This window comes from Penicillium expansum (genome assembly GCF_000769745.1).
Source record: "Penicillium expansum strain MD-8 chromosome Unknown contig295, whole genome shotgun sequence".
Classification (NCBI taxonomy): domain Eukaryota; kingdom Fungi; phylum Ascomycota; class Eurotiomycetes; order Eurotiales; family Aspergillaceae; genus Penicillium; species Penicillium expansum.
This window is the reverse complement of record NW_015971298.1, coordinates 1-27309: the sequence shown is the minus strand read 5'-3', so window position 1 is coordinate 27309 and position 27309 is coordinate 1. Positions and strand designations below refer to the sequence as shown.

General features: G+C 48.6%; 12 protein-coding genes across 12 annotated transcripts; 6 read left to right on the top strand and 6 right to left on the bottom strand.

Moving 5' to 3' along the window:
• Positions 1 to 752: 752 nt before the first annotated feature.
• On the top strand, positions 753 to 1325 carry PEX2_088550 (TVP15 family protein; the record flags this gene model as incomplete). The annotated part of the gene is made up of 4 exons (XM_016746125.1): positions 753 to 772; positions 823 to 938; positions 999 to 1088; positions 1153 to 1325. 4 exons carry the CDS (start codon positions 753 to 755, stop codon positions 1323 to 1325), a joined length of 399 nt encoding a protein of 132 aa, XP_016599120.1.
• A 1897-nt stretch (positions 1326 to 3222) lies between these two features.
• On the top strand, positions 3223 to 4880 carry sreA (siderophore transcription factor SreA; the record flags this gene model as incomplete). The annotated part of the gene is made up of 3 exons (XM_016746124.1): positions 3223 to 3443; positions 3512 to 4014; positions 4069 to 4880. The coding sequence occupies 3 exons, from the start codon at positions 3223 to 3225 to the stop codon at positions 4878 to 4880; spliced, it is 1536 nt and encodes a 511-aa protein (XP_016599119.1).
• A 385-nt stretch (positions 4881 to 5265) lies between these two features.
• On the top strand, positions 5266 to 6396 carry PEX2_088530 (CapA family protein; the record flags this gene model as incomplete). Its single annotated transcript, XM_016746123.1, has 1 exon — positions 5266 to 6396. The coding sequence occupies one exon, from the start codon at positions 5266 to 5268 to the stop codon at positions 6394 to 6396; it is 1131 nt and encodes a 376-aa protein (XP_016599118.1).
• Positions 6397 to 8171: 1775 nt separating this feature from the next.
• On the top strand, positions 8172 to 9492 carry PEX2_088520 (PTH11-like integral membrane protein; the record flags this gene model as incomplete). The annotated part of the gene is made up of 5 exons (XM_016746122.1): positions 8172 to 8360; positions 8426 to 8462; positions 8518 to 8585; positions 8642 to 9002; positions 9116 to 9492. 5 exons carry the CDS (start codon positions 8172 to 8174, stop codon positions 9490 to 9492), a joined length of 1032 nt encoding a protein of 343 aa, XP_016599117.1.
• A 535-nt stretch (positions 9493 to 10027) lies between these two features.
• Positions 10028 to 11836, bottom strand: PEX2_088510 (Major facilitator superfamily domain, general substrate transporter; the record flags this gene model as incomplete). Its single annotated transcript, XM_016746121.1, has 1 exon — positions 10028 to 11836. The coding sequence occupies one exon, from the start codon at positions 11834 to 11836 to the stop codon at positions 10028 to 10030; it is 1809 nt and encodes a 602-aa protein (XP_016599116.1).
• Positions 11837 to 12876: 1040 nt separating this feature from the next.
• Positions 12877 to 13667, bottom strand: PEX2_088500 (nitroreductase family protein; the record flags this gene model as incomplete). The annotated part of the gene is made up of 3 exons (XM_016746120.1): positions 12877 to 13079; positions 13144 to 13258; positions 13332 to 13667. The coding sequence occupies 3 exons, from the start codon at positions 13665 to 13667 to the stop codon at positions 12877 to 12879; spliced, it is 654 nt and encodes a 217-aa protein (XP_016599115.1).
• A 591-nt stretch (positions 13668 to 14258) lies between these two features.
• PEX2_088490 (uncharacterized protein) lies at positions 14259 to 15287 on the bottom strand (the record flags this gene model as incomplete). The annotated part of the gene is made up of 4 exons (XM_016746119.1): positions 14259 to 14875; positions 14938 to 15034; positions 15086 to 15151; positions 15207 to 15287. The coding sequence occupies 4 exons, from the start codon at positions 15285 to 15287 to the stop codon at positions 14259 to 14261; spliced, it is 861 nt and encodes a 286-aa protein (XP_016599114.1).
• A 285-nt stretch (positions 15288 to 15572) lies between these two features.
• On the bottom strand, positions 15573 to 16001 carry PEX2_088480 (uncharacterized protein; the record flags this gene model as incomplete). Its single annotated transcript, XM_016746118.1, has 1 exon — positions 15573 to 16001. One exon carries the CDS (start codon positions 15999 to 16001, stop codon positions 15573 to 15575), a length of 429 nt encoding a protein of 142 aa, XP_016599113.1.
• A 611-nt stretch (positions 16002 to 16612) lies between these two features.
• PEX2_088470 (uncharacterized protein) lies at positions 16613 to 16825 on the bottom strand (the record flags this gene model as incomplete). Its single annotated transcript, XM_016746117.1, has 1 exon — positions 16613 to 16825. The coding sequence occupies one exon, from the start codon at positions 16823 to 16825 to the stop codon at positions 16613 to 16615; it is 213 nt and encodes a 70-aa protein (XP_016599112.1).
• A 656-nt stretch (positions 16826 to 17481) lies between these two features.
• On the top strand, positions 17482 to 19089 carry PEX2_088460 (Cytochrome P450; the record flags this gene model as incomplete). Its single annotated transcript, XM_016746116.1, has 2 exons — positions 17482 to 18123; positions 18238 to 19089. 2 exons carry the CDS (start codon positions 17482 to 17484, stop codon positions 19087 to 19089), a joined length of 1494 nt encoding a protein of 497 aa, XP_016599111.1.
• Positions 19090 to 19401: 312 nt separating this feature from the next.
• Positions 19402 to 21312, bottom strand: PEX2_088450 (MDR family MFS transporter; the record flags this gene model as incomplete). Its single annotated transcript, XM_016746115.1, has 5 exons — positions 19402 to 20078; positions 20134 to 20152; positions 20217 to 20633; positions 20693 to 20996; positions 21065 to 21312. The coding sequence occupies 5 exons, from the start codon at positions 21310 to 21312 to the stop codon at positions 19402 to 19404; spliced, it is 1665 nt and encodes a 554-aa protein (XP_016599110.1).
• A 2019-nt stretch (positions 21313 to 23331) lies between these two features.
• Positions 23332 to 25061, top strand: PEX2_088440 (FAD-binding oxidoreductase; the record flags this gene model as incomplete). The annotated part of the gene is made up of 5 exons (XM_016746114.1): positions 23332 to 23412; positions 23478 to 23904; positions 23966 to 24436; positions 24486 to 24683; positions 24781 to 25061. 5 exons carry the CDS (start codon positions 23332 to 23334, stop codon positions 25059 to 25061), a joined length of 1458 nt encoding a protein of 485 aa, XP_016599109.1.
• Between the last annotated feature and the right edge of the window lie 2248 nt (positions 25062 to 27309).

The following is a 27309-nucleotide window of genomic DNA, read 5'->3' as shown; positions in this document are numbered from 1 at the left end:
TACATATAGTACATAGAAGACACATACACACATAACTATGGTGTAGTTTTCGTAGGGGTTCAACTTTCTGTCGTCTCTCTCTTTCTGCCGATAATTATATCGTTGGATATCCGCTGTAATACTGGAATTGCTGAAACTATGCTCCAGCTTGAAGGACGTCGACTTAGTGTTTATTATAAATTTACATATAATATTCGAGCGATTAATCATAGCTCAGTGAAGACCTGTAGCCCTATGCCAAGGAAACACTATACCGTATACAGCATGGCGTCCGCATTGGCCTGCGGTAGATCACGTGATTTGCCGGTGGGCTTGGCAGACCCGCTGCTTGCGACAGCGCAGCAGCTGTCGACGCCCTCATTTCCACTTCCCCCCGTTCTACTTCATTCAAACACCGAAAAGCTTTTTGATCGAACGTGTGCAGCTCATTGTAGCTCCCTTCGGATCCGCTGTCTCATCTCAAAGGTGTGTTTCCCATTGTCATAGAACCAGCACACTGAGGTCTGGCCTGGGGAACTCCGGCGAACCCAACTTCCATCATCACTTGGGCGATTGGCGAGACCAGGCAGCATCGATACTTGTTTAATAAGCTAACTCAGTACCCGTGGACCACTGAAGACTCAACTTAGTCACTTGACACCAACTCCTCCTTAAACCTTGCAGCCTAGGGACTCGCCTTCCGCATTATTGATTCGCGAGCAGAAGACTTTGAAAATCACTTCCATCTCATAAACCCCCAACGAAGCTTCGCAATGGATTTCACAAACATCTTGTATGTTGGCTCTTTGTGGATACATTTGTGCCAGTACTGATCCAATGCAGCCGTCTTGTCAACATCGCCGTGGGCGTGTTTATGGTGCTCGGTGGTATCAGTAACTTCTTCACCGGAACTTGGAGTTCATTCATCCTTGGTGCATATGCAGTTGTTTTCGGTCTCGGTAGGTCCCTATCATAATGCGAACTCACAATGTCAATAGTCAGTGCTAACATTGTCCTAGTCGTCGGCGGACTGGAGTTCCTCCCTCACGTTCCGGACTACGCGTACCGTTATGCGTCGTTCCTCTTCTCTTTCCTGGGCCGTGGTGTCTGTAAGTTATACTTTTCATGCCCTAGATCAGAGGGAATTTGATTGCTAATCACTCCCGTCGACAGTCTACATCTTTATCGGTTCCATTCTGCTGCACGACCACGTGCTGCGCATCATTGATGGTTCGCTGATCGCCTTCATCGGTCTCGGATACGTCGCCCTCGAGTTCATCCCCTCTATCGAGCCCCCTTCGAACATGCGCGAAACTGACCAGGGCTGGGGTGCCGAGCAAGTCTAAATTGCTGCCTGCGCAGGTAGTGATGACAATTTGCTGTCGCGTTGGCACAGTGATGGGATACTGTCTATCTAGGCAGTCTCCTTCAGCATGCGGTATGCGATTTTCGATGAACGCAATGACCTTGGGATGCCCTTTGAGTCTGAATTTGATTGGTGAGGGATGTCATTATAAAGAGGGTGATTTGAAGAGGAGAATGGGCGATTCTGCTGGGTCTCCAAGATCTTTGTTGATACCAGCGTAAAGGGACAGAGAGACACCTGTACTATATTTGGGACGTGGTGGGCTAGCATTGTCTAGTAGCATTGACATGCTCTAATGATTTATTGATTTCTTGCTTATTGCAGTATCCGGTGAGAGATCATCTGATAAAGCCACTAGTGCAGGGGTTGCTTAGCTGCCGAGACCTCCTTCTTGTAGTACATGCTCCGTAGTATGTACTACGTACCACCCAATAACTATACATATTAGTACCCGCAATAAATATAGTATATCGTATGTACTTTTGTTTCAGTACAATGGTAGTACGAATACGGAGCCCGGAGCACGGAGCACATCCAACTTGCAACATACCTAGTCCCAAAAGTACAGCGTGGCCATATCGCTTCGGCTCACTTTATCTCCGAGGAACCAATCGGAACATCCAAAGAGTTGATGACAGGATTAGTCATACACTTTCAACCAATCACCTCTATTATATATTTGATTTCCTACCATTGCCCCACTCTAACCTCACTTTGTCAAGGTGCAAGTTCCCACTCTTCCCACTCTTTTCCTTCGTTTTCCACATTTCCACCTTTTCCACGGTTTTTTTCACTTTCCAACTAACTTCATCAGGCCATAGGTGGAGTTCATAGGCGATCATGGGGGACATAGAATCATGAAGAATCGCCAGAGATTTCTTGTTGAATCTGATTGAATTGTAGAAAACTAAAGTAAAAGACAGAGAGAAAGGGCGATTAGATGAGATTGATGCGATCCTCGGCAAACGGAACAGATAAAGTGATAGATTGATACGCCGTCGATCCCCCCTTCCACTTAGATCGATAAACCCCAATCCCTTTTTGCGCGATAAGCAATTTGGTCTTGCCTCTTTGTCTCATTTCTCTCCTTTTCATCTTTCCCTCCTTTCAGTCTTCCCACTTATTCTTGATATCTCTTCCCACCCTGCATTCTCCAATAGCTGCCCCCCCCTTATCGCCTCTATCACATCCTGTGTGCCCACTTTGCCCAGTCCTAACGCGGAGTGATCACCATCTTGCAGCTCCCTAGCCTCTCAGCCAATCCCTGCCTAGAGAATCGTTCTTTTGCATCGGGCCCTCGTCCCCGAACGAAACCGTCCCCCACGATCGCCTGCTAGTCAGACCAGATTCTGTGGTGTGCTGTCAATTGTCGCAATCAGCATCACCTGACTCTTCCACGCCGTTGGGTCGCCACTGTTCCATACAAGCCGGTTACTATCTTTGGTGGCGGGTCGACTCCTTCAATCTACTCGATACTTAATTTCCTGATTCTTTTGTGGCGGCATCCGAATTCACTTCTTTTCGACTGTGATCCCCAGTCATCCTCCGCCCTACGATTCCCCCGAGCCTGCAGCATCGTGGCTGCATATCTTCCTGCTCGACTGACTTTCCCATATTTCTCTAACCCGTCAGCTTGACCGACATTTGGTTTTTGAGTAATACGGTGCATTCTGCTTTCAACTGTGGTGTGACATCGCCCTCACATCTTAGGATTTTCACTCTCCCTTTCGCTTCTGTCGTTTCATTCATCTTCAATCCTCCCGTTCGACGAATTACCACGGCCGAAGGATTCCTGGCCCGAATCACGGATTGTAATGTTAGCGTCTATCCCACAAATGGAAGCGCTTCACTCTCTCCCTCGAAACCAAGAAGTTCCAATGCGACAACCGTCAGCGGAAGATTTAGATGCTGCGCAGCAGTTGATCTCCTCTGCGCAGGCAGGTCGGGAACATCTAGCAGATCACTACCGGGAGGATGGCATGGTGCAAGGATCTGGTCAACCAGAATCAAATCAATGGATTGGGCACAATGAAATCACGAGTAATAAAACGTCTCCAGGCAGCCAAAAGGACATAACGTTCCTGGGGCATTCCTGCAGGTGAGTCTCGACTGGGTGGCCTCGATCGTTACCAAAGTTAAAAACGGCTGACCTCATCTTTTCTTTAGCAATTGCGGTACAAAAAGCACTCCTCTCTGGCGTCGTTCTCCCACGGGAGCGATGATCTGTAACGCCTGCGGTCTCTATCTCAAAGCTCGCAATGTCGCTCGCCCCACGAAACGGAATCGCATGCAATCGGAGGGTACTGAGAAGCCACCGCCTCCTGCAAGCTCTCACTGTGGTGGTTCCTCGGAAGGTGGTGGCTGCAAGGGGTCATGCCCCGGTGGTGGGAGTTGCAATGGTACTGGTGGTGCAGAAGGATGTGATGGATGCCCGGCATACAACAACCGGATCTACAAGTCGGCGCCCCGAGGAGCGGCTGCTATCCAATCTTCGTGGGGCCGTCATCCAGCACAAGAGCTTGAGCCTGCGACACAAGAGGAGCCACCGGCGAAGATCCCTGCTCCCGCCGATGGCCCTAATACCTTGGTTGCTTGTCAAAATTGCGGCACAACCGTGACTCCTCTGTGGCGGCGCGATGAACAGGGCCACCCCATTTGCAACGCTTGTGGTAAGTTTGGTCTTTGTACAGATTTAATGATCTTGTTTCTCTAACACAACGTAGGATTGTACTATAAGCTCCACGGATGCTATCGCCCCACCAACATGAAAAAGTCCATCATTAAACGTCGCAAACGCGTTGTTCCCGCCCTACGAGATCAGTCTCCTACCGCTGCTACCCTTTCTTCCAATGGTTCCTCGGCATCCCCGGAGGCATCACCTGCTACCCTAGCGCATGGTCATGACGATCATTATCGATACATGAGCAGCGAGCCTGCAGATCACTACCACATGATGCCTGGAAAAACTGAAGACGCACCTCGGGCCTTGCCTTTTGCGCCACCGCCGGTTGATTTCACCGGTTACAATGTTTCATCTGTGCCCCTTGCACATGGTCTCTCCATCTCCCACGGCTTACCTAAACCATTAGGAGTGGACCGGCTGGGACATTCGCCCGTGAATCAGTATGGGCGACGGTCCGCCTCTCCAAATCCCCTCAACCTTCCTAAGAAACGAACATTGGCCGAGACTGCGACAGAGGCTCTACCGACCCCGTCTACATTGGAAGCAGGATCAAATCAATTACCTCCAATTATGTCTTCGGCCAATCCTACTCCCCCCGGTCGTCTCAGCTCCATCTCGTCCATTCTGAACCAATCGGAAGTTCGAGGCGAGCATCGCCCGGACACTAATCTGGGACGGCCACCTCCTATTCACCACTCTATCTCCCCTTCGCCCCACCCGCCACAGCCTTTGCCTGGCCTTGCATCTCTTGGGGACTCAGTTGATCGTCGTGCCCGACTTGAACGTGAAGCTGAGCAGATGCGCGAGATGCTCAGAGCAAAGGAGCGCGAGCTGGCGGAGATGCGGCGATAGACTCGACGTCTGCCCAAGCAGTGACGAAAATAATGATATTCGGATAATGTTTTCAACTCGGTGTTTCTCGTGAGATAAACGGCGCACAAAGATACCACTCACGTTACTGGGATTTCTTGTCCCTGGCTGTGCTATTATTATTCTTTAAAAAAAAGTGTGTCAAATGAAATGTATTTTATAATGTGCAATCGCTATCTATTTACATTAACGTGCTCCTTGATTCCCATCGGAAGATGTACCTTAGTTTGTATTTGATGAGGATCGATGTCATAATGACTTACAACCTCCAAATCCTAAATCTCACCTCGACCAACCTAATTGAAAATAGACCAAATCAGCTCTAGACTACTAATTCCACTTTTTTTCAAATTGACCACCCTCTACAATGGCCACCCTAAAAGACTTCACTCTTACCTTCACAGGCGATGTAATGCTCGGCCGCCTGCTCGACCAACTGATGCCAGAGCATGTCACCAACCAACACGACGAACGCATCGCCACAACATTCATAAAAGCCCATCCAACCCTCCTCTCCAAAGGAAACTACACGCCTTCTTCACCATGGGGCACAACCCTCCCCCTCCTTCACTCTTCTACCCTGGCATGCATCAACCTCGAAACCGCCGTAACAACAGCCCCGATCCCGTGGCCCAACAAGGTATTCAACTACCGCATGCACCCAGCAAACCTAGGCCCCATTCTGCACGCCGGTGGCATCGACTACGCCAGTCTCGCCAACAACCACACCCTCGACTTCGACACCGAGGGTCTGACAGAGACCGTGCAAACACTGCAACGGGCGAATGTCGCCTACGCAGGTGCGGGTGAAACAGCCGATGATGCACGCAAGCCTGCTGTGCTACATTTACCCAGGGCTTCAGAGGTCATAGACGAAAGCAAGCAACACCGCTACACGGTACATGTATACTCAGCTTCTGATCACCCGCGTGTGTGGGCCAGCGTTCCGGGATTCAATCTGTTTGATTACACCCGCGACACGCGCGCTCGGCTGCGTGAAATGCTTGTTGATGCCGAGGAAACTAAGCCGGCGTTGAAAATCTTTTCGGTTCACTGGGGGCCGAATTATTCCTGGCAGCCGGATGGACGGATTACGTCTCTTGCGCATTTCTTGATCGATGAGTGTGGCGTGGATATTGTCCATGGCCACTCATCGCATCATGTTCAGGGTGTGGAGGTTTATCATGGGAAGCTTGTTATCTACGGTTGTGGGGACTCTGTGGATGATTATGCCTTGAATGAGGAGTATAGGAATGATCTTGGGGCTTTGTGGAGGGTTGTTGTTCGGGAGAAGAGTGGTGGCGGGCTTGGGCTGGAGAGATTGGAGATCTTCCCTACACGGGTTGAACGGTTTAGGGCTGTTTTGTTGGATTCTAAAGATGCGGATCATGTGTGGGTAAGGCGAAGGATTTGCGAGCTCAGTGGGGAGTTGGGAACAAGTGTGAAGGGGCCGCTTGGGGAGAAAGGTGAGGTTATTGTTGAGTTGTCGGGATTGTAGATTTTGAGGGTATGTAGTGCTTGCAATCGATATGCTTCAAGTGTCCCACCATGCGAAACACTCTATTGTGCGTGACATACATGACCTAGAGATGGTGCCACTTTTCATCAAATGATTCCCCAGATCTCTGGGATTTTCGGCCTCGGGATTGGAAGTGATTGTGATGCAATTAATCCACAAGGTAGATCTCAGTTAGCCAACTTTGGATTTTTTTTTCATTCTTAAATCAAAGGTAATACATGGAAAAGTTGGTTTTCAGATTGCATGCTAGCAGCGCCATATATCGTACTCGCTCCAAGATAAACTCCAGGTCTGCACTCAACTACAAATTAGTCTGTCTCTGTTGATCAGCTTGTCGCTTCAAGCTATTCCGAGGCAACCATTATGCAAGTGACGATGCTGCTGTGGACAGCGTAATAATCCTCTGTGGCCAGTGACACCATGCAGAGCTATGGAAAACTCCGCGCGCGGCCTCATTCCATGGCTCTTTTGTGTGGAGGCCATCCACTTCATTATTGAACTGTGACGATCATTGCGTTGTTTCACAACTCAGCACCCTGAAAAGGAAGACACTCATATTTGATGGCGTATTGATCTCTGGTGGCAAAGGAATGTAACTCTAACAAATAATACCCCAGTACAGAGTACAGAGTACCACACTAACAGGATTTGATAGTCGTGGAGATCAAAATGAAGGATCAATAAGGGGGGTACCTACCTCAGCCCGATTAGGAAATGATGCGAGCAATCACTCCGTCCATCCTACCACTTCCTTCCTTCCTTCCCTTTCCGTTGAGGTCCTTGGCTCATTGTCTACCTTTTATGATGAATTGTTTCCAACACATATCTTCTACCGTGGCAGTGTTAAGATTTGCAGACTATGTATCAACGGTGCATAGGCATCCAACACTTCATCACCAAACGGCCATCACCGCAAGAGCTGGCCCCGGGGTCATCCATGCAACATCAATATTAATAGAATGACGACAATACACCACTGCGGCTCCACTCTGCACTAATTATCTGCAGGAAAAAGACATATGCAGCCAGTGAAACCACCGTATACTTCCCACTGCAGTGGGTCCCAAGGACGGAGGCAGAGGCCCGTTCTCAACTTCCATACCCAAGGAGGAAACTTGAAAAGATAGCTAGGGTGTCCCATAAACGACTTGGCCACCAGATGTCAATCTTTACCCCGTTGTGTCAGCCCCTCACGACATTGTTCCGCGGGGATCCATATGTGCTGCCCATGGTGGAGATTCGGTGACCAGATTCCCGCGCTAAAGGCTTCCATAGAAGTTTTGTCTACAGGGTGCACGCCCCTACACCACATGGCGTATACCGGAGCGATCGCCTTTGCGAGCCAAGGCTTCCCATCAACCTTGACGGGAATATGGGATCGCCGGTTGGTGCGGCGCTATTGAGAAGACTATTCGAAATGTGTGGAGGGTTCTTCTGAACCGACTATCCAAATTGGGTCGTGCCATGCGTGGAACGTTTGTCCACAGCTTGTCAAGACAACGATTGACATTGATATCATGCTAAAATGAATGTGTCTTCGCTCCCCGTCTCCGGAAGCGATTACTTTCTATTTTGATATCGGACTCACTTCCCTGGCACTCTCGACTCTAAGTTCAATGCAGTGAACTGCATCGATTCTAGGCCATTGTGCTACCGCTAAACTGGGCATTGTCGATTGGAAGATTTACACATTGCCTACACGCTCATTTTACAACAACTCCCGTTACATCTGGTCGTTGAATTCAATATTCAATATGTACGGTTTAATTCACACCTTACTTCCTCGAGAAGATGATAATGGCGCCTCTCATGGCCGACAAGCATTGGTCGTCACTGCAGTACTAACCGCCATTTCAACTTTCATTGTCGCAATGCGGTTCTATGCGCGACTTGGGCTGATGAAAATCACCGGTCGTGAAGATTGGGCTATTCTGATCTCTTTGGTATGCCCTTCGAAGAGTCACACCCAGTGCTAAACAAGCAGCTCGCTAATAGAAAATATGTGCAGATGTTTTCCATTATCTACCTCGCACTCGTCGCTGCCCGTAAGTTCACGATAGATCAGCGAGCTTAAGAACATCCCCACTAATAAGGATATAGAACTACATTATAAGATTGGCGTCCACTCAGAACTTCTTTCCAGTCATGTTTTGCAGCAACAACTGAAGGTAGACTTTCTTTTTACTTATTTTCTTTGTTGGTGTACATTGGCCTGACTTGTTAGTGTTTGTGGGCTGCGATTCCCATGTACAATGCCAGCTTGGCATTCACCAAATTCTCCATTCTCTTCCAATATCTGCGCATCTTTCCCGGCAAACCTTTCCGCCTCGCCTGTTATGCCACAATGGCAATCGTGGCCACTTACTCTTCGTGGGCTATTGTGAGCGGCTTCGTGAACTGTGTCCCTGTGGCCAAATTTTGGAACAAGGACTTGCCAGGCAACTGTCTCAACTTCGAGGCTCTCTGGTTCTTCAATGCTTCAATGAATATTACAACCGATATAGCACTACTATTGTTGCCTATGCCGTTACTATCCAAACTACAGCTGCCCCGTACGCAGAAGATTGCCCTAATCGGCGTCTTTGGTATGGGTATCTTGGTTGTGGTCACCAGCATTCTCCGCTTGTCTAGTCTACGTGAAGTAGCAAAAAGTTCCGACACTTCTTGTAAAATATCCAAAAGCTAACCCACTAAATAGACAGCAATGTCGCAGCCGCCTACTGGACTGCCGCAGAATGCAATGTCGCCATCACGTGCTCTTGTCTCCCATTCTTGCGACCCATCATCGGCCGTATTTTCCCTCGGCTTCTCTCCGCAGGGAGCTCCAACCGCTATGCAGCCAACAAACCCACGGTGATGAACCTCACTGGAACTCAGACTATAACACGTCATACTCAGCTGTTTAGTCAGAACCACGACAAGGACTATGATATTTATTCGAGCAATGTTAGGCCTGGTGATCACTCCAGCCACAGTTCACTAGGCGGTATCGAGGTTACCACCGAAATGAGCGTTATGGAGGAGGTGCCTCTGAAAAACAGTACTAGTGAGCATAGGCTAGTTATGGATGCTTGATAACTCTTTCATTGTATCGTTTCTATACATATATTTTTCATTATTCTTTGATACGCGCGTACTTCGTTGTTTTTATTTTGAAATTTCATTGGGACGGCATACTTTGACGGCACCTTCTCTTTCCTTGCATTTATGGGCTTGGGCTTAATTGTTCTGATTTATATTTCTGAGGGATGAGTGGCTAACCGACAATTCTGTCTTTGCTTTCTCTTTCACAACGTCACCAGAAACGATTTCCTCAGATTATTGCTTAAAACTAACAAAATATAGAACGAAAAGGAATACCCTAAGTATGAAATATAATGGATAATAAAGATGATACCGAGGAGACACCCGTCTAGTAACTATACATATTGGGATACGATTGGGCTGTAGTAGTATGATGAAGCGATGCTGGTCGCTGTAAAATTATATATGCGCTATGTTGTTAGGACTAAAAACAGAATAATTGTATATCAAATGGGGGGAATATCTAAGGCGTGATCCAAGACATCTATCTCTAATTAGCCAATCTACATGTGTAGCAATATCCAAATCAAGTAACGTGCTCCTTCTCCTCCTCCTTGGGAATTCTGACCCAAACAATCGTGACCAACGCAGCAAGTAACTGTGCCGCAAGAGCAAACCACCAAATAGCATGTAGCCCATCAAGGCCAATTTCCCCAGATGGGCCTCTATCGACACGAGTCCCAATAGCGTCAGCAACACTAGTCATAATAGCCGACGAAAGATTCTGGTTCGTAACCAAGAGAGCGCCCGCGCTCCCCTGATAGGACCGTTCAACATTGCTAGTAATGAAGATCGAAGCAGCTGCAAAAGCAAGGTCAGGCCCGAATGTTACCAGCGAAATACCAGGGAATGAAAGTGCCCAGTAAGAGGTATTGGCAGTCTGTGGTAGGAAAAACGCCGGCCCAAGCGTGAAGGCTAGCATAGATACCGTGTAAATATAGTGACCGGGGACGAGGTGCAGAGTGCGAGCAACGATCACTGTCGCCAGGACACCGACTAGCGCGTTGGGGATATGATACAGTGCAACAGCAATGGGGCTGGCGTGTTGGATACGCAGCCAGAACTGAATGGCGTAGAACTGCCAGCAACCGAAGAAAGACCCAAAGCCGAGGAAGTACGCAATCATCAACGGTGTGAAACCTGGTGTGCGCCAGAGGCGGTTCGGAATGAGAGGGCGAACAGCGTTGCGCTCCGCGAAGAAGAGCCCGATGAAGAGCACGAAGCTCACGATGATCAAAACGTACGTATACGGGGACCAAGATGCGACAGGGCCCTGCGTTAGCCCGAATAGAAGACACACGCAACCGCCGGCCGCGCAGAAGCCGCCGATATAGTCGAATTGCTTGATTGACGGTGCTTCCTTACCGGAGACATCTGCGATGGGTCGGAGGGGTGGAATAGCGAACCAAGCAGCCGCACACAGAAGCGCGCAGATAATGGCGTTTGAGCCGAAGATCCACGGGAGGTGCTGGTATAAGGCTCCACCTTGGATTGCACCGAGGGAGAATCCGAATGGGGCGGTAGCGGCCATCGCTGAGAACACGCGGTTCTTGCGAATACCGGGTGTGTAGACGCGGCCGAGAATGCTCATGCTGCCTGAGACGAGGACGCCGATGGCGAGACCCTGCATGGCGCGCATAACGAAGAACAGGACGTAGCGGGATGGGTGGAGGGTGAATGCGCCGATTACGTTCCATACGGCGAGCCAGGCGAAGGCTCCGACCATAAGCAGTTTTGGTGGCATTAGGTCTGTTAGCGAGCCGGAGATAATTACCGATAGGCCGTTGGCTGTGTTGAAGGCGCCGACGACCCAGGGGAGTTCGGTGTTTGTGATACCGAGGGCTGTTTTGATTTGTTCTTGTGGGGCGAGCATGTCGCCTAGCAGAAATGAGAAGAGCATTAAGCCTGCTGAGCAGACGCAAATTAGAACGAGCTCGGCTGTGAAGCTTGAGAGCTCGGGCGGGATGCCTTGCTTGCTGCGGATCGGGGATCCCGATTCTTCGTCGCTGTCGGGATGAGGACGGGATACTGGGTCTGCGTTTTTTCTGTTTTTCATTGTGTTTGTTGTGTCGAGTGCATAGCTCTCGTTGATATCACGGCCGATATTATTGATAGAGAGGTCTTGGAGGGCGACTTTGTCCACGATTTTGGTGCCCATCAGTGGATCGGGGGTTTGCGCTCCAGTCGCTGGTGTTGAGTATGTCCTTGTATAGGACATTGAAGACCGGCTAGATACTGGCGCTGAGTCTCCATCTTGACCCTGTGGAGGGGTAAGATCTAGATCCTGAGGCCCGTTGGCGCGGGGGTCTACACCCGCGTCCGGTGCAAATGACATAGTCAATTTGACGAAGACACGATAGTTCCAAAGTTCCTCTGAGTGCAATATGGGGAGTTGAAGAAGGAAAAAAAAAAAAAGAAATTTAGAGAATTGCAAAAACCGGCTAAATTGGTGATAAGATGGGAGTGGAGTTGGTGGAGTTTTGAATTTTTATCCACAAAAATAAGGTCAGGCATCTATCTACTTTGTACTTTCTACTACAAAGTACAATGTAGTTGATGTATAGTTAACGTCTACGTACTACGTACAACGTACAACGTACCTCCTGCAAACAATTTACAACGTGCTCGCCTGAATCCCTTGCGGAAGGCTTGCGTATACTCTTAAATAGTGCATCTAGTTTGTGTTTCACGAAGGACAGCCATGTCTATTCCCAGGCACTAAGATTGGGGCTCGTTACTCCCCTATTGACCCCCGCGCTCTCCCACCTCAGTTCTATTTGGAAGCAGAGAAAAAGGGACCAGAAACGTAGCAATTGTTTGCAAGATGCATACAAAGAGCAGTAGATCTACTCGCGAGATTGTGCCTGGAATGCTAGTCCGTGCTCCCTGCAAGAGAATGAATTGCGAATCCAATGCATATCAATGTTGCCAGCTCCTAGATCGCCAGTGATTGACACAATAATTTGATGCCCAATCTCTTCCTACGAGATTTTCATCCAATCGGATACACGGCATGGCGGAATCCGATTTCCGAGGCCGAAGGGAACGGGACCTTGCATCGTACTAATATTCGGTTATTATCAGACCGCTATTACCCTGTGATGATCATTGAGGGTTCTCTTGATTCGAATTTGATCTTCAGGGTCTCAAACTCCACGAACTTGGGTGTTCGACTAAGCTTTGTTGATCAGGATCACCCTACATGCATGCGACGTCATACCAAGCATGACCTCTCCTTGCTGAGGTAGGTTTGTACTATGTAGTACGTACGGCCTACTAATGTTGGGATTTGCGCAATTGTGTTTCAAATTGAAAATCTAAGTCATTGGTCTTTCATTCATGATGCTAAATCAATATGCGTGCGTATTTATATGCTTAGTTGCCGAAAACCTTGTAGCGGTCCTCAATAGGAGCGAAGGCCTTCTCGCCGGGCTGGGAGTTGGGAGTACCGAAGACCAGCTGGGCATCCAACTTCCATGAGGCGGGGATGTTCCAAGTCTTGGCAATCTGCTCATCGATGAGGGGGCTGTAGTGCTGAAGGTTGGCACCGAAGCCCTCGGACTGAAGGGCAGTCCAGACTGGGTGATAGTTAGTTTTAAATTGTTTCTTTTTGACCAAAGGCCGACGAAGAAAAGCACATACCAAGGTACTGGGACATAGCATTCGACTCCAGGGCAAAGGGGTCGAACTTGTCGGCGTAGATAGCGAACTTCTCCTTGATAGGAGCGAGCGACTCAAAGTCAACAAAGAAAAGGACCTGCATTAACGGGTAAGCCGATGATTCGCCATTTTGACGCAAATTGAAGTCATATCGGGGAGGGGAAACGCACGGTTCCGTAGGCAGCGCGGAAAGAGTTCAGCTTGGGCTTGGTGGCAGTCTCGAACTGTTCCTTAGGGACGTGGCCAGCGGCGACAAGACCCTCCAAGGCGTTAATGGCAATATCCCACACCTTCTTGTGCTCCTCCTTGAGCAGGAGGACAACACGGGAGGTCTGGGTGTTGAAAGAGCTGGGAACGTGGAGAACGGAGTCCTGAACAATACGCTCAATAACATCGTCAGAGACGGGGCTCTCGCCCTTGAGGTCGTAGAATGTGCGGCGAGCCTTCACCAACTCCAAAAGAGAGGCAGTAGCCGCGTTCTTGAATTCGGGTTGAATGGAGCCCATTTTGAAGGTGTTAAGGGGAGACAGGTGGTTGATTACTTGTGGAGTGAAGTGATATAGAACAATTCCAAGGAAGAGAAACAACAGGTGAACTGGGATGGGGGTTTTATACATAATGTGGATTGCGAATCCATAAATCGCGAGATCTCAAAATCCTTTTCTATCGCTTTCTACATGCCGCCATCTCCATGGCCCCATATCTCGGAGTAAATTGGCCACTTACAGCCAATCACAGTGCAACACAACCTCGCGTCAGACGGAACTAATAGTCCCCGATCCCGGTATGCTCGTGTAAGCGGAAGTACGCATGTACAGTGCCCACAATTAATCAGCATAGGAATATTATCAATGCGTTACCAAGCATTGTGCTATTTTTATTCTGAAGCACCGCGGAATTTATTCCTAGAACACATGTACCGTAATCATTTTAAATCAATTAATTTTTCAGATTTGAACTACAACATAGGAGTATTCTGTTCCCAAATCCACCCTTATCTCACGATCCCTTCAAACTTTGATAATGGTCGATATCCAAATGGCAAAATCCATTTTAGTCAAAATAAACCATCCGGCTCCCAGTTCCTAACTCTGAGCTTAAATCCAGAACACAGCGCCAGCTACGATTCCCCCCATCAATGTCACGGGCGCGGCAATCTTGATTCCGTGGTTTTTTATCACCATTGGGACGGTGACGGTAGCCCTGGCAGTCTGGTTTTGTCTGCAATCACATTCACAGTGACACGGGATAGAGGTAGCAAGAACAGTCACCGTCACTGTCGTGCCATTCTTGTCAGCCCTCGAAGTTCCATTGCCGAAATAAGTCGGAACACCAGGTATCATGACTGTCGAATTTGGGAATCCAACTGAGACCGAGGCAATGGAATCAGCGGTCGCGGTCGCGGTCGCGGTCGCAGGCGTAGTCAAGCTTGCGCCACTAGTTGAAACATGAGAATTGGCAGAAGTTTCAAGATCAGTCGCGGTAGAGGGCGCGGAGAAGTCTCCAGTATCGGTCACGATCAAGGTTGCAGGGAAAATTCCGAGGGTGGAATCGTCGCCTGTGGCTGGAACAAGCACTGTGGCCGAGGTGATAGTACTAGTTTCATGCAAAGACTTGGTTTCTGTGCAAGACGCGCCCGTGGGCGTCGGAGAGCCCATAAGCGTGCAACCTGAGGTGAAGTCGAATTTGTAGCCATTGGCAATCATGTCATACGCTATATCTACAAGTCAGTATAACGTTCTGTCTGGGGGGGTGGTGGGGCTGCTATATTCTTACTACTGGGTCCGTAGACAACGGTCAAATCCGGGGTAAATCTGTGGCAGGCTGTTTGGTCCGAGAGACAGTTGATTCCGTAGGTTGTTGTTGCATCTTTCTGCATTGGTTGTTAGTAGTGAATCACAAGAGAAGTAGACGAAATACATACAGCACCGATGACCTTGCCACCATAGCCTTGGAAGTAATCAGGTGCATCTGTAACCCAAGGGATCGTCTGTATGTTGTTAGGTTCCTTGGTCTCTTGTTGGCTTTGTGGGAGATAAACAAACAATTGTCGCGTCTTGGTGGCCAAACCCAAGAGCAGCCCAGCATAGTTGGATCACCAACGCGAGGAGATATCTGAATAGCATTCTGTAGATTACTGACGAGATCTTGAGAAGCGTTTTTTAGAGAAGATAATTTTCAGCAGAAGAAATATTTTCACGCGCGATGTTTTGAAATGAAAAGCCATGGAGGTTTGAGACAATGTAGTATAAACAACCAAACAATGCGAATGGAAAGAACAATAGATCAAATGATTGGAAAGAGCGAACCATACATGGATGCCTGGCCTGTAAGGTGTATAACATATTTCTTTTAGACTCTTATGTAGTAGATATAGTACATAGTAGAGTTCTGGGAAAGAGTTCTCAACATTACTTCTCTCCATGGTACACAGCCCATTCTTGCTTCACCGAAATCGCCCAGTCTTCTTTCTGTGTCTGATCTATATTCCTGCTCTCTCCAGCTTCAAGAAGATCTTCGCTTCTACGGTGTCTCTCTCTCGCCTCTGTGAGGTTTTGAACAGCGACACTAACCTCATGTTTTGGCCCAATTGGCCGCAAGCACAGCTCGCTCGAGTCATCCTGCAACGGCTGGAACTCGCCCTCGCCAGCAGATCTGGATCTTCCAGGGTGGGACGAAGATTTATTCGAAGGCCGAGCTGTCACCTCGGGTGTGTATGCTGAGCGCCCAAGGAGTGGGCGCATCATAGGGACCGAAGCGAGGATAACAGCGAGACAGGGCTCTAGGCCGCTGAAGATGTTGGCACGGGGAATCGAGTAGGTAATGTCGGTGAAGTCCATTGTGGACAGAATAGAGATCCGAAGAATGCTGATGATACAAGTGCTATATTCTAGGTTAGCAAAGACCCTCTCACGTTTGTTTTCCTTGTTGTGGCGCATTTCTTACACTCCTCCCAGCCCGAAGATAGTGATGAATGCCACTTTTTTATAACTGGCCATTTGTAGCTTATACAGTAGCGGCATAGGTGTCACCAGCACAACAACGTCGGTAAGAAGATTTATAACCCCTGTCACAGTGAATGAGGTAACCTGGTTTCCACATGATCCCCCAGGAATAGTCTGGTCCCAATCAAAAGCGAAGGGCCTACAGATCAGACACCCAGCCAGTATGGTCCCAATAGTCCAGACTATAATCACACCCATTGTTATCCAAGAGACCCGCACGACCCAAGTAACTGGGAATATGCTAAGATATAAGAACAAGATGGATATTTTTGTACAGCTGAGACTCAGAGCCCAGAGAAGTTGCAATGGGACAATCAGCTGAAGAAGTTTGGTGATAGGCCCCATTCCATATGTCCCTGTAATTGTCGTGACATGATCATAACCGATGCCTGCTTGTATCACGCCGGTGATGCTAATAGATTGGAGGCCAACAGCAAATATCTGTATTAGTTAGTATAGTTGATTTTATTTGGCTTGATTTGGCAAATACTCACACCGGCGGCGATTATGAAATAATCACTCAGTATCAATTTTTTATTCGCAAGGTGATGAGATAGCAGTCGCAGACTTACTGCTACCACGGCTAGAATGGAGAAAGCGATGGCTACACCGAGGACCTGCCTTTGGGCTGGCGTCTCTATGGGAAATGTAACAACCATCTCCCATTCTCCTAGGGGTAGAAAAAAACCAAGCTAAATAGATTAAATCTGGAGAACGATATCAAATATGTTGTAGGTAATTTGAAACCAACCTGCAGCTAGCACCGTCAAAGCTAGCTCGGGGGCCAAAAACCCAGGGGTAATAGCCGTTGCTCAGCTTTGAACTTCGGCATCAGATACTTCACAACCTTTAAAAAAGAAATTATAGTAAGAAAGAGCCAGTCACATAGGAAGTAGTTCTGTGCAGACTGTTAGTTCATATCAAAGTGGTGGAGGCTGAAAGAGCTGACCTGTCCAAATTAACAATTGTATTACGATCACATTTCATGAGACCACAATTGTATCCTTCGGCATATGACAGTTCAACGTCTCCCTGGGATCCTCATTAGAAGAATACTCATTGGTGGACCAAGTGCCGCTTGTGCACGAATAATGAGTTCGTCTCTAATCCGTCGCTTTTTAGTCACTTTTTAGCGTTTTTTTGGCTTCCAACCCCGATTGTAAAAAGGCCGAACAGAAATAATAGAGCTTGGCGCAATACCTGAATCATGCATCCCTTCGCGCTATGTAAAACTGCATCCCCTTTTCCTCCGCAATGCATCTGATGTGTCAAACGTGGTTCCCTCAGCCCCTGCATTTCCGTAACAATACTCCGTATGCCTATCACTCCTGTCGCAGTCGCGGTGGTGTTAGGTCTATTGACACTGCTTTACATTGTCACGGGAAAAAAGAAGGGAGAAAATAGACCCCTCCTCAAGCTTCCCCTCATCGGCGACATCCATAGCTCCTCCATTGAGAAACCCCTTTTAAACTGGGACTCATGGACGAAGGAAAATGGCCCCATTGCAGTGCCGAAGCTCTTTGGGGTCATACCGATTGTGGTGTTGAATTCATATGAGGCTGTGACTGAGTTGTTCAGTCGCCGCAGCCAATGGTACAGCAACCGCCCGCCATCTGTCAGCATGGAGATGATCACACGGGCTGAGCCTGGAAAGTCGAAGTTTACTCTGATGCACGACTATGACGATCATCTCAAGTTCCACCACCGCATCCTGGCGCCTAGTCTCGGCGCTCTTGCCGCCCCACAGTACCACCCCTTAATGGAGCTTGAGTCCAAACAACTACTATTTGACCTCACAAATGCTGCACGGCAGTTCCCTCAAGGAATCAGCACAGAAACCATCTATCCACTGCTTGAGCGCACCCAGTCGAGTGTAATACTTGCTCTGCATTATGGCTTGCGCATCCCAAGCTTTGAAGAGCCTATCTTGCATGAGATCATTGAAATCCAGACTCAAGTAACCCATCTCGCTGCGAACCCCGGTCTTCCAGATATTATTCCGCCGCTGCGTCACCTGCCGGCATTTTTGTCACCATGGAAGTGAGCGGCCGACAAGCTGTATGCCACACAGGTGGACCTCTATATGCGCCTCTTCCGGCACGGGAGGGACTCAACAGGCTGGAACTCCACCAAGCAAGCCATCGCTACGGCGAAGAAGTACTCTGAAGACGGCGTTCCGGATCTCGACCTCGCTTTTACTCTCGCGACATCCATCCAGGAAGGTATGGAGACTTCACCGCGCCAGCTACTGTGGTTGTTCATTGCAGGGCTGCACGAGCCGTCCTTTATGGCGCGGGCGCACGCCTTGCTCGACCAGGTTGTCGGGCGCGACCGCCTCCCCCAGTTTTCGGACCGCCCGGGGCTAGCTTACATCGACGCTATCATGCATGAACTTTTCCGTTGGCGGCCTATTTCACCGGGATCCATTCCCCGCAGGGCGGACCGGGACGACGAGTTCAACGGTGTCAAGATCAAAAAGGGCGTCACTCTCATGGCCAATGCGTGGGCCATTGGTCGAGATGAGAAGGTCTTTGACCCTGCCCTGGGACACACTCAGGACTTCGTGCCTGAACGGTGGCTCCGGCGGGATGCTGACGGGGAGGAAAGGCTGCGAACGGATCTTCCGTTGCCGGTCTTTGGGCAGGGCCGCCGAATCTGTCAAGGAAAGAAAGTCGCTACGGATGGATCTTTCATGCATGTTGCTTGTCTGCTGTGGGCGTTTGATATTGAGCCCGCTGATGGGGAAGAGGTGGATCCATGGGCGATGGTTGTGGCAGGATTCATGACAATGCCGAGGGAGATTAAATTTAAACTTCGGCCTAGGGGTGACTGGGTGCTGGATGTCATTAACAAAGAGTGGGAGACAGCGGAGAAAAGTCTCGGAAAGGTTATGGGAACTGGTGTTGATGTTGAAGACAAATGATAGGATGCCAAATTGATATTTTATGTTATGATTATATATTCAAACTCGCCCCGCAGCATATCAGTTACAGACAGATTTTTTCAGCGCGTGTGAACAGTTGGAGATTGGACAAGGCAGCTATTTTTCAAATGAATTGTTCCCGATTTAGAACGTGCATCTCTTCTAAGGTTGCCGTTCGGGATTGCCCGGCCCAGGTGGTGGAATCTACGGACCGGGCCGAGTTTGCGCCAACCTTCTAAGGTTGGAAGTAGGTAAGATAGTTGCCTAGGTGGTCCCTTTTAAATGTTTATAGTCTTCATATTGATCCTTATTTTATTTATCCTTTGTTCGAACTTCCGCCACGTGCTCGAGTTCATGGCTACTGACATGCTGATCGTTCCTGTCATCGTGCTTAGTCTTCAGACTTTTCCAGTCATACAGCACGGCCCCTAGACTCGAGACCGTTCCTAGTATAAGCCCAACACGGAACACCTCTTTGATCGCCAACCCATAGACTGCCCGCAATTCTTGAGAAGAGCCTGGCGCTACGCCACTCAGAACAGATTTGGGGCTCAGGTTTGGGGCCAGTGTTTTCAGGGCCTTGCTAATGTTTTGCAGGAAAACTGCCTGCGCAACTGACACAAAAAGGGCACCGCCAAGCGTCTGCGCAAAAAGGACTAGGCCGATGCCAGTTGCCACATCAGTTTCAAGAAGTGTTGTTTGCACCATATACAGTCCTTGCTCTTCTCCTAAGCCGATTCCGGCTCCGCAGAGGATCTGAAATCCTACCCATTTGGCTCGCGAGGTGTGCTGGGGCTGGACAGTCATTAAAAGGCCAGTACCTATTGACATGAGAATTGAGCCGGCGTAGACGAAAGGTGTGTAATATCCCGTTGCAGCGGTCCCAAAGCCTGCGAACATGAATCCGCCAACGACACTCAGCATGAATGGGATGAACAGGATTGCGGATTCGACCGCGGAAACACCATTGACTAATTGAAACCATAGCGCTGAGATTTAGATCAGTATTCATGTTGATTTCCCCAATTTTGTTTCGATACTCACGTATGTAGAAAACATTCACCTGGGATCGTGATGGTACCTTGGTCAGCGAGATGCATTGTGAAGTCTGCGTTGGAATAACATACAAAGAACACGCCTCCAAGACAGATGCCAAAAAGGATCGCTGCAACTATGCTTGGCTTGCGTAGTAATCGTAAAGGAATAATGGCGCTATCTTTCATCCGGTATTCAATGGTGATAAAAGAACAAAATAGTACGCCAGCGACCATTAGTAGGGCTATGATGCAGGCATTATTCCATGCATATGTTGTCCCACCCCATGACAGTGCCAAGAGAAGGCAAATTGTTGCCGACATAAAGGTGAATGTACCAGCCAAGTCGAAGCGCGCGATCTGGCTGCGAAATCCAGTCGACTCAAATGCTCTCTGACCGCCGCGACTACCGTCATAGAACAAGGCGATGAAGATCATGACAGCGCCTCCAATCGGGAGATTGATATAGAAACACCAACGCCAGGTAGTTGAATCCGAGAACGCTCCACCCTGTTCCAGTGTCAATTACTGTAACGAATGAGCTCGATAGACGAAGAATATATAAATACCAGTAGAGGTCCAACTACGCTCCCAACTGCAAACATGCTACCAATGATGCTGTTCCATGTCGGTCGCTGACGTAGCGGAACACACTCAGCGAGAATAAGTGTAGTGCCTGCTTGTATCCCAGCAGAACCCAAGCCTGCTAATGCCCGTCCAAGAATGAAAACGTGAGAATTCGGTGCCGTTGCACACACAACGCTTCCGATTTCAAATATCAGCAGTGCTGCCAGGAAGACGATTTTGCTGGAGAAGAGCGTATAGACTTTGCCGTAGGAAGGTTGGAATGCGCACGAAGTCAATGGATAAATTCTATTCAAGGATCGATTAATATTTTCCAAACGTCTCCCATCGGGATTGAGGGATAGTGTGGTACTTACGATGCATACCAACCCACATCGTCAATGCTGCGGAAGTCATGGGTAATTCGAGGGACAGCAGTCGAAATTATCGTATTGTCCACTGCTACGCACAAGGTCGCCAAGCACAGTACAATCGAGATCAAGATCACACTTGAGAACTTAGCATACTTGCTCGTACGCTCCGTCTGTTGTACCCCCTCTTGTGTCATTGTATTACTAATTTCGGCCAATGCGATATCGTTCTCTGTAGAAACATTTGCAGACATTCTGGTTGGCAAGCGACCATGTATGTGAAGGAGAGAGTACAGAAGTAGGCTCAGGAGTAAACTCAAAGTGACTCCCCGAACGAGAAGTAAATGCCCATATCATAAGGGAGAGGATACTTACTTAGGTGCCTAAATTACCATGGACGGTACCTTGTGTACAGGTACCTAGCTAGCGTCGGCGTATGGTGACTCCGTTGATCAGCTGACCAGCGACGGCTTTGGATAACATTCAGCTCTCCCTCAGTTCATCTTTCCTTTTCTTGACAGTCATAATATCGCTTTGCCTTCTAATTCTCTTCTTTTTGAGATTGTAACTTATTGCTTCTAGATCTCTAGTTTCGTGTTTGTGTGGGCGATCAAGGGGTCCGTCGGAGTGTGGGTTCCCCAACACAAATAGGACTCGTGCACCTGTACATGACTCGCAAGGCTCCTTATTTCCACTTCTAGCTTAGTGAGCGGGTCACTGCATATTTCATCTGTTCAAAGGCCTAATTTGTACCTGGCCTTACCGATACAGACCCGTGATTGGCCTTCTATTATCGCTTACACTCAGAGAGACCCGTGTGGCGTGTCAAGACATGCCGCCAAGATGTCGACAGATAAATGCTTGTAAGTGCTTTTTAGTCCTTGGCATCGCACAAAAAGTGCACCCGTTCCTAAAAATAGATATAGACTGGCTTCTGACTCGCCTAGCAAGAAGGTAAATCAGACCGGTCAGAGAGATCTCGGTTGATGAATCCACACTTGAAGCTAGTAAAATCGTGGAATCTGACATTGAAGTGGGATGCTCTTGTCAAACGAGTATTGAACCTCTTTCTCGGATTACTAGGATATTGCGCTCGGGTACAGTGCCACAATATCGACAACCGTGAAGCTCAAAGAAGCGGTTGTGCTCCTCGCAGGAGCCAGTGGAGTCATCATTGTATCAATTGCACGTTATTTTGTAAAGATTGGGTCAATCTTCTATGTCCTTGTGAGATCTGGCACAAGAGCCGATCCGTGAAATTTTTATGCTTTGACTACTCGCCTCTTCCGTCTTGTTGGGGGGGGAATTTCATGTCTACATATTGGCAAACCCTAGGACTAGGCATGCTAGCTAGCTCGCTCATTGTATTTCAATGGTGCTCCTTGAAGAGTTCCCGTCGGTGCTGTTTCACTTCCTGTATCCCTATCGGCTAGGTGCCTGTTTCCTTGAAGACCGTATCCACCGGGTCGTGAGGTAACACAGCCGATCATCGCTTGGGCGTCGCGGTGCATACGCCTGCTGGCTTCTGAAGGCACGTATAAAGCGGCGGCCTCATTCAGAAAGTTCATTTTCTCTCTCATTTCCATACGTGACAATTCGTAGTCGAACGAGCCCTATATATCCTTGATTGAAGTTATCATGCTAGCCACGCTGACCCTGTACAAGACAATCACTCCAGGTTTGATTGCTAGGGACACAAGTTTCTCACTGGTCCGGTATAGTCCCTCATGCGCTGGATGTAGGTTATTGATGTATGAGGTAATCTACACTTCCGTTCCGCAAGCCTCGAGAAACTCCACCTCGCACGGAAGACATTGGTAATTTGAGCTCCAGTGATAAAAGTCGTCAAAATATTCTTCGCTGTTTGTTTCCGGTTGAAAAAACCCTCAAGTCTTTTTTGGCGTCAATTACACAGCTCCTTGGTTTATACATGGTGTAAATAAACCAATTGCTCCGTCTGGGTGCCAACCTCCACTTTTATTAGTTGTTAAAACATTGCCCGTCCCCACCCACTATGGGGCCCAAAAGACGGTGCGTGCTGGTATACGTCCACTAAAGCCTCTAGTGTATTATTTACTGTATCGTGTAGTGGAGTTCGTTTGGTCTACTCCACTGCTGATCAGCTAGTATCCAACAATGTGAGGCCTTGCTATCGAAACCCCGCTCGCATTCAGCTCAATTGTTCGAAGTATAATAGTAAGAAATACCCCAGGAACATTACTTCTGCCCGAAGTAGCGGAAAGCCCGAGTGAACCTTCATACATTGCTATACCATGCATATTACTCCCGCTGTTGCAGCCCTTTGCATCAGTGCCTTGCTGAAAGCTGCCCATGCGACTGCATCCGAGACTTGCGTCTGTTATTCTCAATTATTCCAAGTAATACAATGAACATAGCTGACTAAGTATCAATCGAATAGTTCTCAGCTCTGGCTGCCACGATTCTGAAGAGCCAGGTCGTTTATCCCGACAGCGCGGCTTACAAGACCTCGGTCGGCTCTTACTGGGCCGAGAACGTTCAGCTCGAGCCGACCTGTATATTGCAGCCACGCACGGCCGATGAGGTTTCCCTCACCGTTTCCATGCTCGTTGCCGCTGATGGTGGTTGCAAATTTGCTGTTCGCGGTGGTGGCCACACCACCTGGGCCGGAGCGAACAATATCGTTGATGGCGTGACGATTGATATGTCATTGATGAACACTACCACTTACAACAAGGAAGCCGGCACTGCGTCCATTATTCCTGGATCTCGCTGGGGAGATGTCTACGAGACTCTGGCGAAGTACAATGTGACAGTGCCTGGTGGCCGCTCTGGTGTTGTTGGAGTTGCTGGATTTTTGCTCGGCGGTAACATACGATCAAACATGTTGAACTATAAATATGTGACTGACAAGGCCTTTTGTTACAGGCGGCAATAGTTTCCACACTGCGCGTGTTGGATTTGGTTGCGACAACGTCGTGAACTACGAGGTTGTTTTGGCTAATGGAAAGATCATTGAGGTCAACAAAGATTTCCACGCGGATCTCTTCAAAGCGCTGAAGGGTGGATCCGGCAACTTCGGAATTGTGACCAAGTATGATATGAAGATCATTGAAGACGACAAGCTTTGGGGTGGGATCGTCACATATGACAATAGCACTACCCTGCAGCACCTTGAGGCTGGCCATAGGTTCATCAACAACCTTGAAAAAGACCCATACGCTTCTTGGATAGGTATGTGGGGGTATATTTCTGTAACCGACCAAAATTTTGTTGCTAATGCTCTGCAATATACCACTCCGGTGGCATATCCCGCGGCTTTCGACGAATTCACCACTATTGCAAATACTAGCAGCTCGATGCGTATTTCCAACGTTTGGAATCTGACCCAGGAGCTGGGTCAGGCATCTGGATACCGGTATATTGTCGCTGACTGTTCCGCTCTGAGATAAACCTCTGACCTATTCCGGCGACGTTTTCGTCACTGCCTCATTTGTGAACAACCTCGATGTGATGAAGCGGACTATCGATATTCACAACAAAATGATTGAGGAGGCCAAGGCAGATACCAAGGGGGATGACTACACTATGTCTACCATGATCCAGCCTTGGTCCAAACTGTTCACTGATCACAGCACTGAGCAAGGTGGGAACATGCTAGGCCTCGACCGTTTCGACGAGAACTTGTTCCGCAAGTCCCCCTCAAACATGTTTTGCTCCTAGCGTCTAACACTTTTATGCAGAGGTCCTCTTTGACTATTCGTGGAAGGATGAGGCCGATGATGCCCTGTTTAACCGACTCGCCAACAGTGCTCTCGAGGAGATAACCATGTACTCAAAATCAATCGGAGCCGACAATGAATTCATTTACCTGAACTACGCCAACAGCAACCAAAATCCTCTATCCACCTACGGCTCCGAGAATGTTGAGTTTATTCGTGCCGTTGCTAGGAAGTACGACCAAACCGGAATTTTCCAAACCCAAGTGCCCGGTGGGTTCAAGATCAGCGCTGTGGCCAAGTGAACATAAATAGAACTGGAGAGACAACGGGATGTTCGAGATCATTCTGTCGAGTTTGAACGATATAACCTCACACATGCAATATACGAAGGAGTCTACCGTGTAAAAGTCCGCCTTAATCCATATCAATAGTGTTTCCACTGGACGCATGTTACCATAAATCGGAGAACCATTCGGCGGATCAACATCCCGTGTTTTCGCCTGAGTCCCTGCGGTAATTTGCGCATATTTGGTAATCTACGTTGTTGATCTTACCCAATCCAGGTGAAAGAATGATTATGCGAAGCAGAAGGACCGCGGGTGCAGTAGGGCGCCTTCAACAGAAACATCCGAAATTGATATGTGGAGCTTGTGCCAGACTAGGAACCGATAGTGAAGATCCACAAGCGGGTGGCACATGCCCTCATCGTATCGTATCTGTGACTGGAACTTAACGGTTGGGCCCCTTAGGCCACAGTTGTGACTATAGCCTTGCCCTCGTATCTGCATCGATTCTCGCATGCAACCCCGTTGCGATGACCTAGGATTTGGCCATCACAGAGGGGAGATGCATCATCCAGGAGGGCTCGTATATCGTAACTTCCGTGACGAACATCGTCACAGATCTAGAATTGATCGTGCTGCTCCCTATCCCGCTGGTGGTAGGACTTCAGATGCTGGGAATAAAAAGGTACTACCGCCTTGTCGTCTTCATCATTGGGTGCGCGTAAGTCCTTCGCCATGTTGTACACGCACTCCTCCAGCCGTTGACGATTCTAACAGGACTGTTGTGACCGTCGTACTCCATCTAGCAACGCCAGTTCCCTTCCTGGTCGCCTTGGATACCACCCACGATCTAGCCTGGCCACAGCTCTAGATCTATGTGCGATTCCCGACTTCGGCAACATGAAGCGATTTTGTGCAATGAAGACCCCTTCTTCCCAGTAATGTGGACACAAATATAACCGTCACCTGTCCGTATCTGCCGTGGTTTTGGCAATTCATGAAGCATCACGCCCCCGGATGTGCGAGTGAGAGAGGCATCAGTACATACCGGTATTTCACGCACAATTCGGGCGGTGCTTCTCGTAACCGTTTCAACAAGACAGGGTCTCGTCAACTGGATCAGATCGCGCTCGCAAAAACGGTAAAATTATCCATTGCTGGTCCCACATTGTGAGAGAGGTTGAATCGAAAATGACGGAGGAGTGGGTCGGTGAAGACTCCGATGGGTCGCCAGGTTGGTGGGATGGGTGGATATGAAGCCTGAGGGCTTTCGTGGATATCAAATTGTTTAGGTCTTTCTCTTGGGGTGCCTCGGGTATCTGAAGGGCATGTGAGTATACTTATTCTTTTGGTGGGTGGGATCTGCTTCTTCGTGGTCGGTGTCGAGTGATCGGCGCGGATTAGATGGGATTTTGATATTAATATTAATGGGCCATTTTTTGGTGGAAAAAGGCCAGTGAATGAAGAAAGTGTAGCTATTAATTAGTTCACTGATGCCAGGAATCGAACTCATGACTTTGAGAATTGGGCATCCATCCCGTGGTCGTTCCTTCCTAAAATGTATGTCGGAATAGCTTCATTTTTTGACTTTATATATGTGTACCCTGCTATGAAAGTGGCTGTCAACCACCACCATCAAGTGTTCAGATTATTTTTAAACTTAGCAGATAGCAGGCCAAACCCATTTAGATTCATTCTTTCAAATTTGAAGCTATCACCACGCCGGGAAGGCATGCAAACTGACGTTCTAACATTCTCTAGTGACATCTCGTTTAAGTTTTGCTCCTATTTGAAGAAGATAAAGACTAATACTGTAACCAGCCCCCCCCCAGTGGCCCAGCGGTATTATGGCCGGGGCATCCCACACCAGGATGTCGCAACGGGTTTTACTTGCTCCCCACTGTCGGTCGGACTCTTATATGCTGAAGCTCTCCCGAAGCACTACGCTAGGCAAACCCCCCGCGGAAGGGTATAGTCCCCCGTTACTTAGGGGGGAGGCTGTAGTCAGTACGGTGGGTGGAGGCATATAGGGGAATGGCCGGAGGAGAGGACCATGTACATCGAGTGGCCAGACTCTGTCCATACCCTCCTGAGGTCTAGGAACGGTCTAGATTAATGGGGACTTTTTTTTGATGCTATTCAACTTTTACTTCACTGTTCCTTCTTTCCACTTTGATCCTGTCAATCTTGTTTCCTTCCCTCTTCTTCTGCTCCTTCTTGATGCTCGCTATCATCTCGATTTCATGCCTCTCCCCCCCCCCCCCCC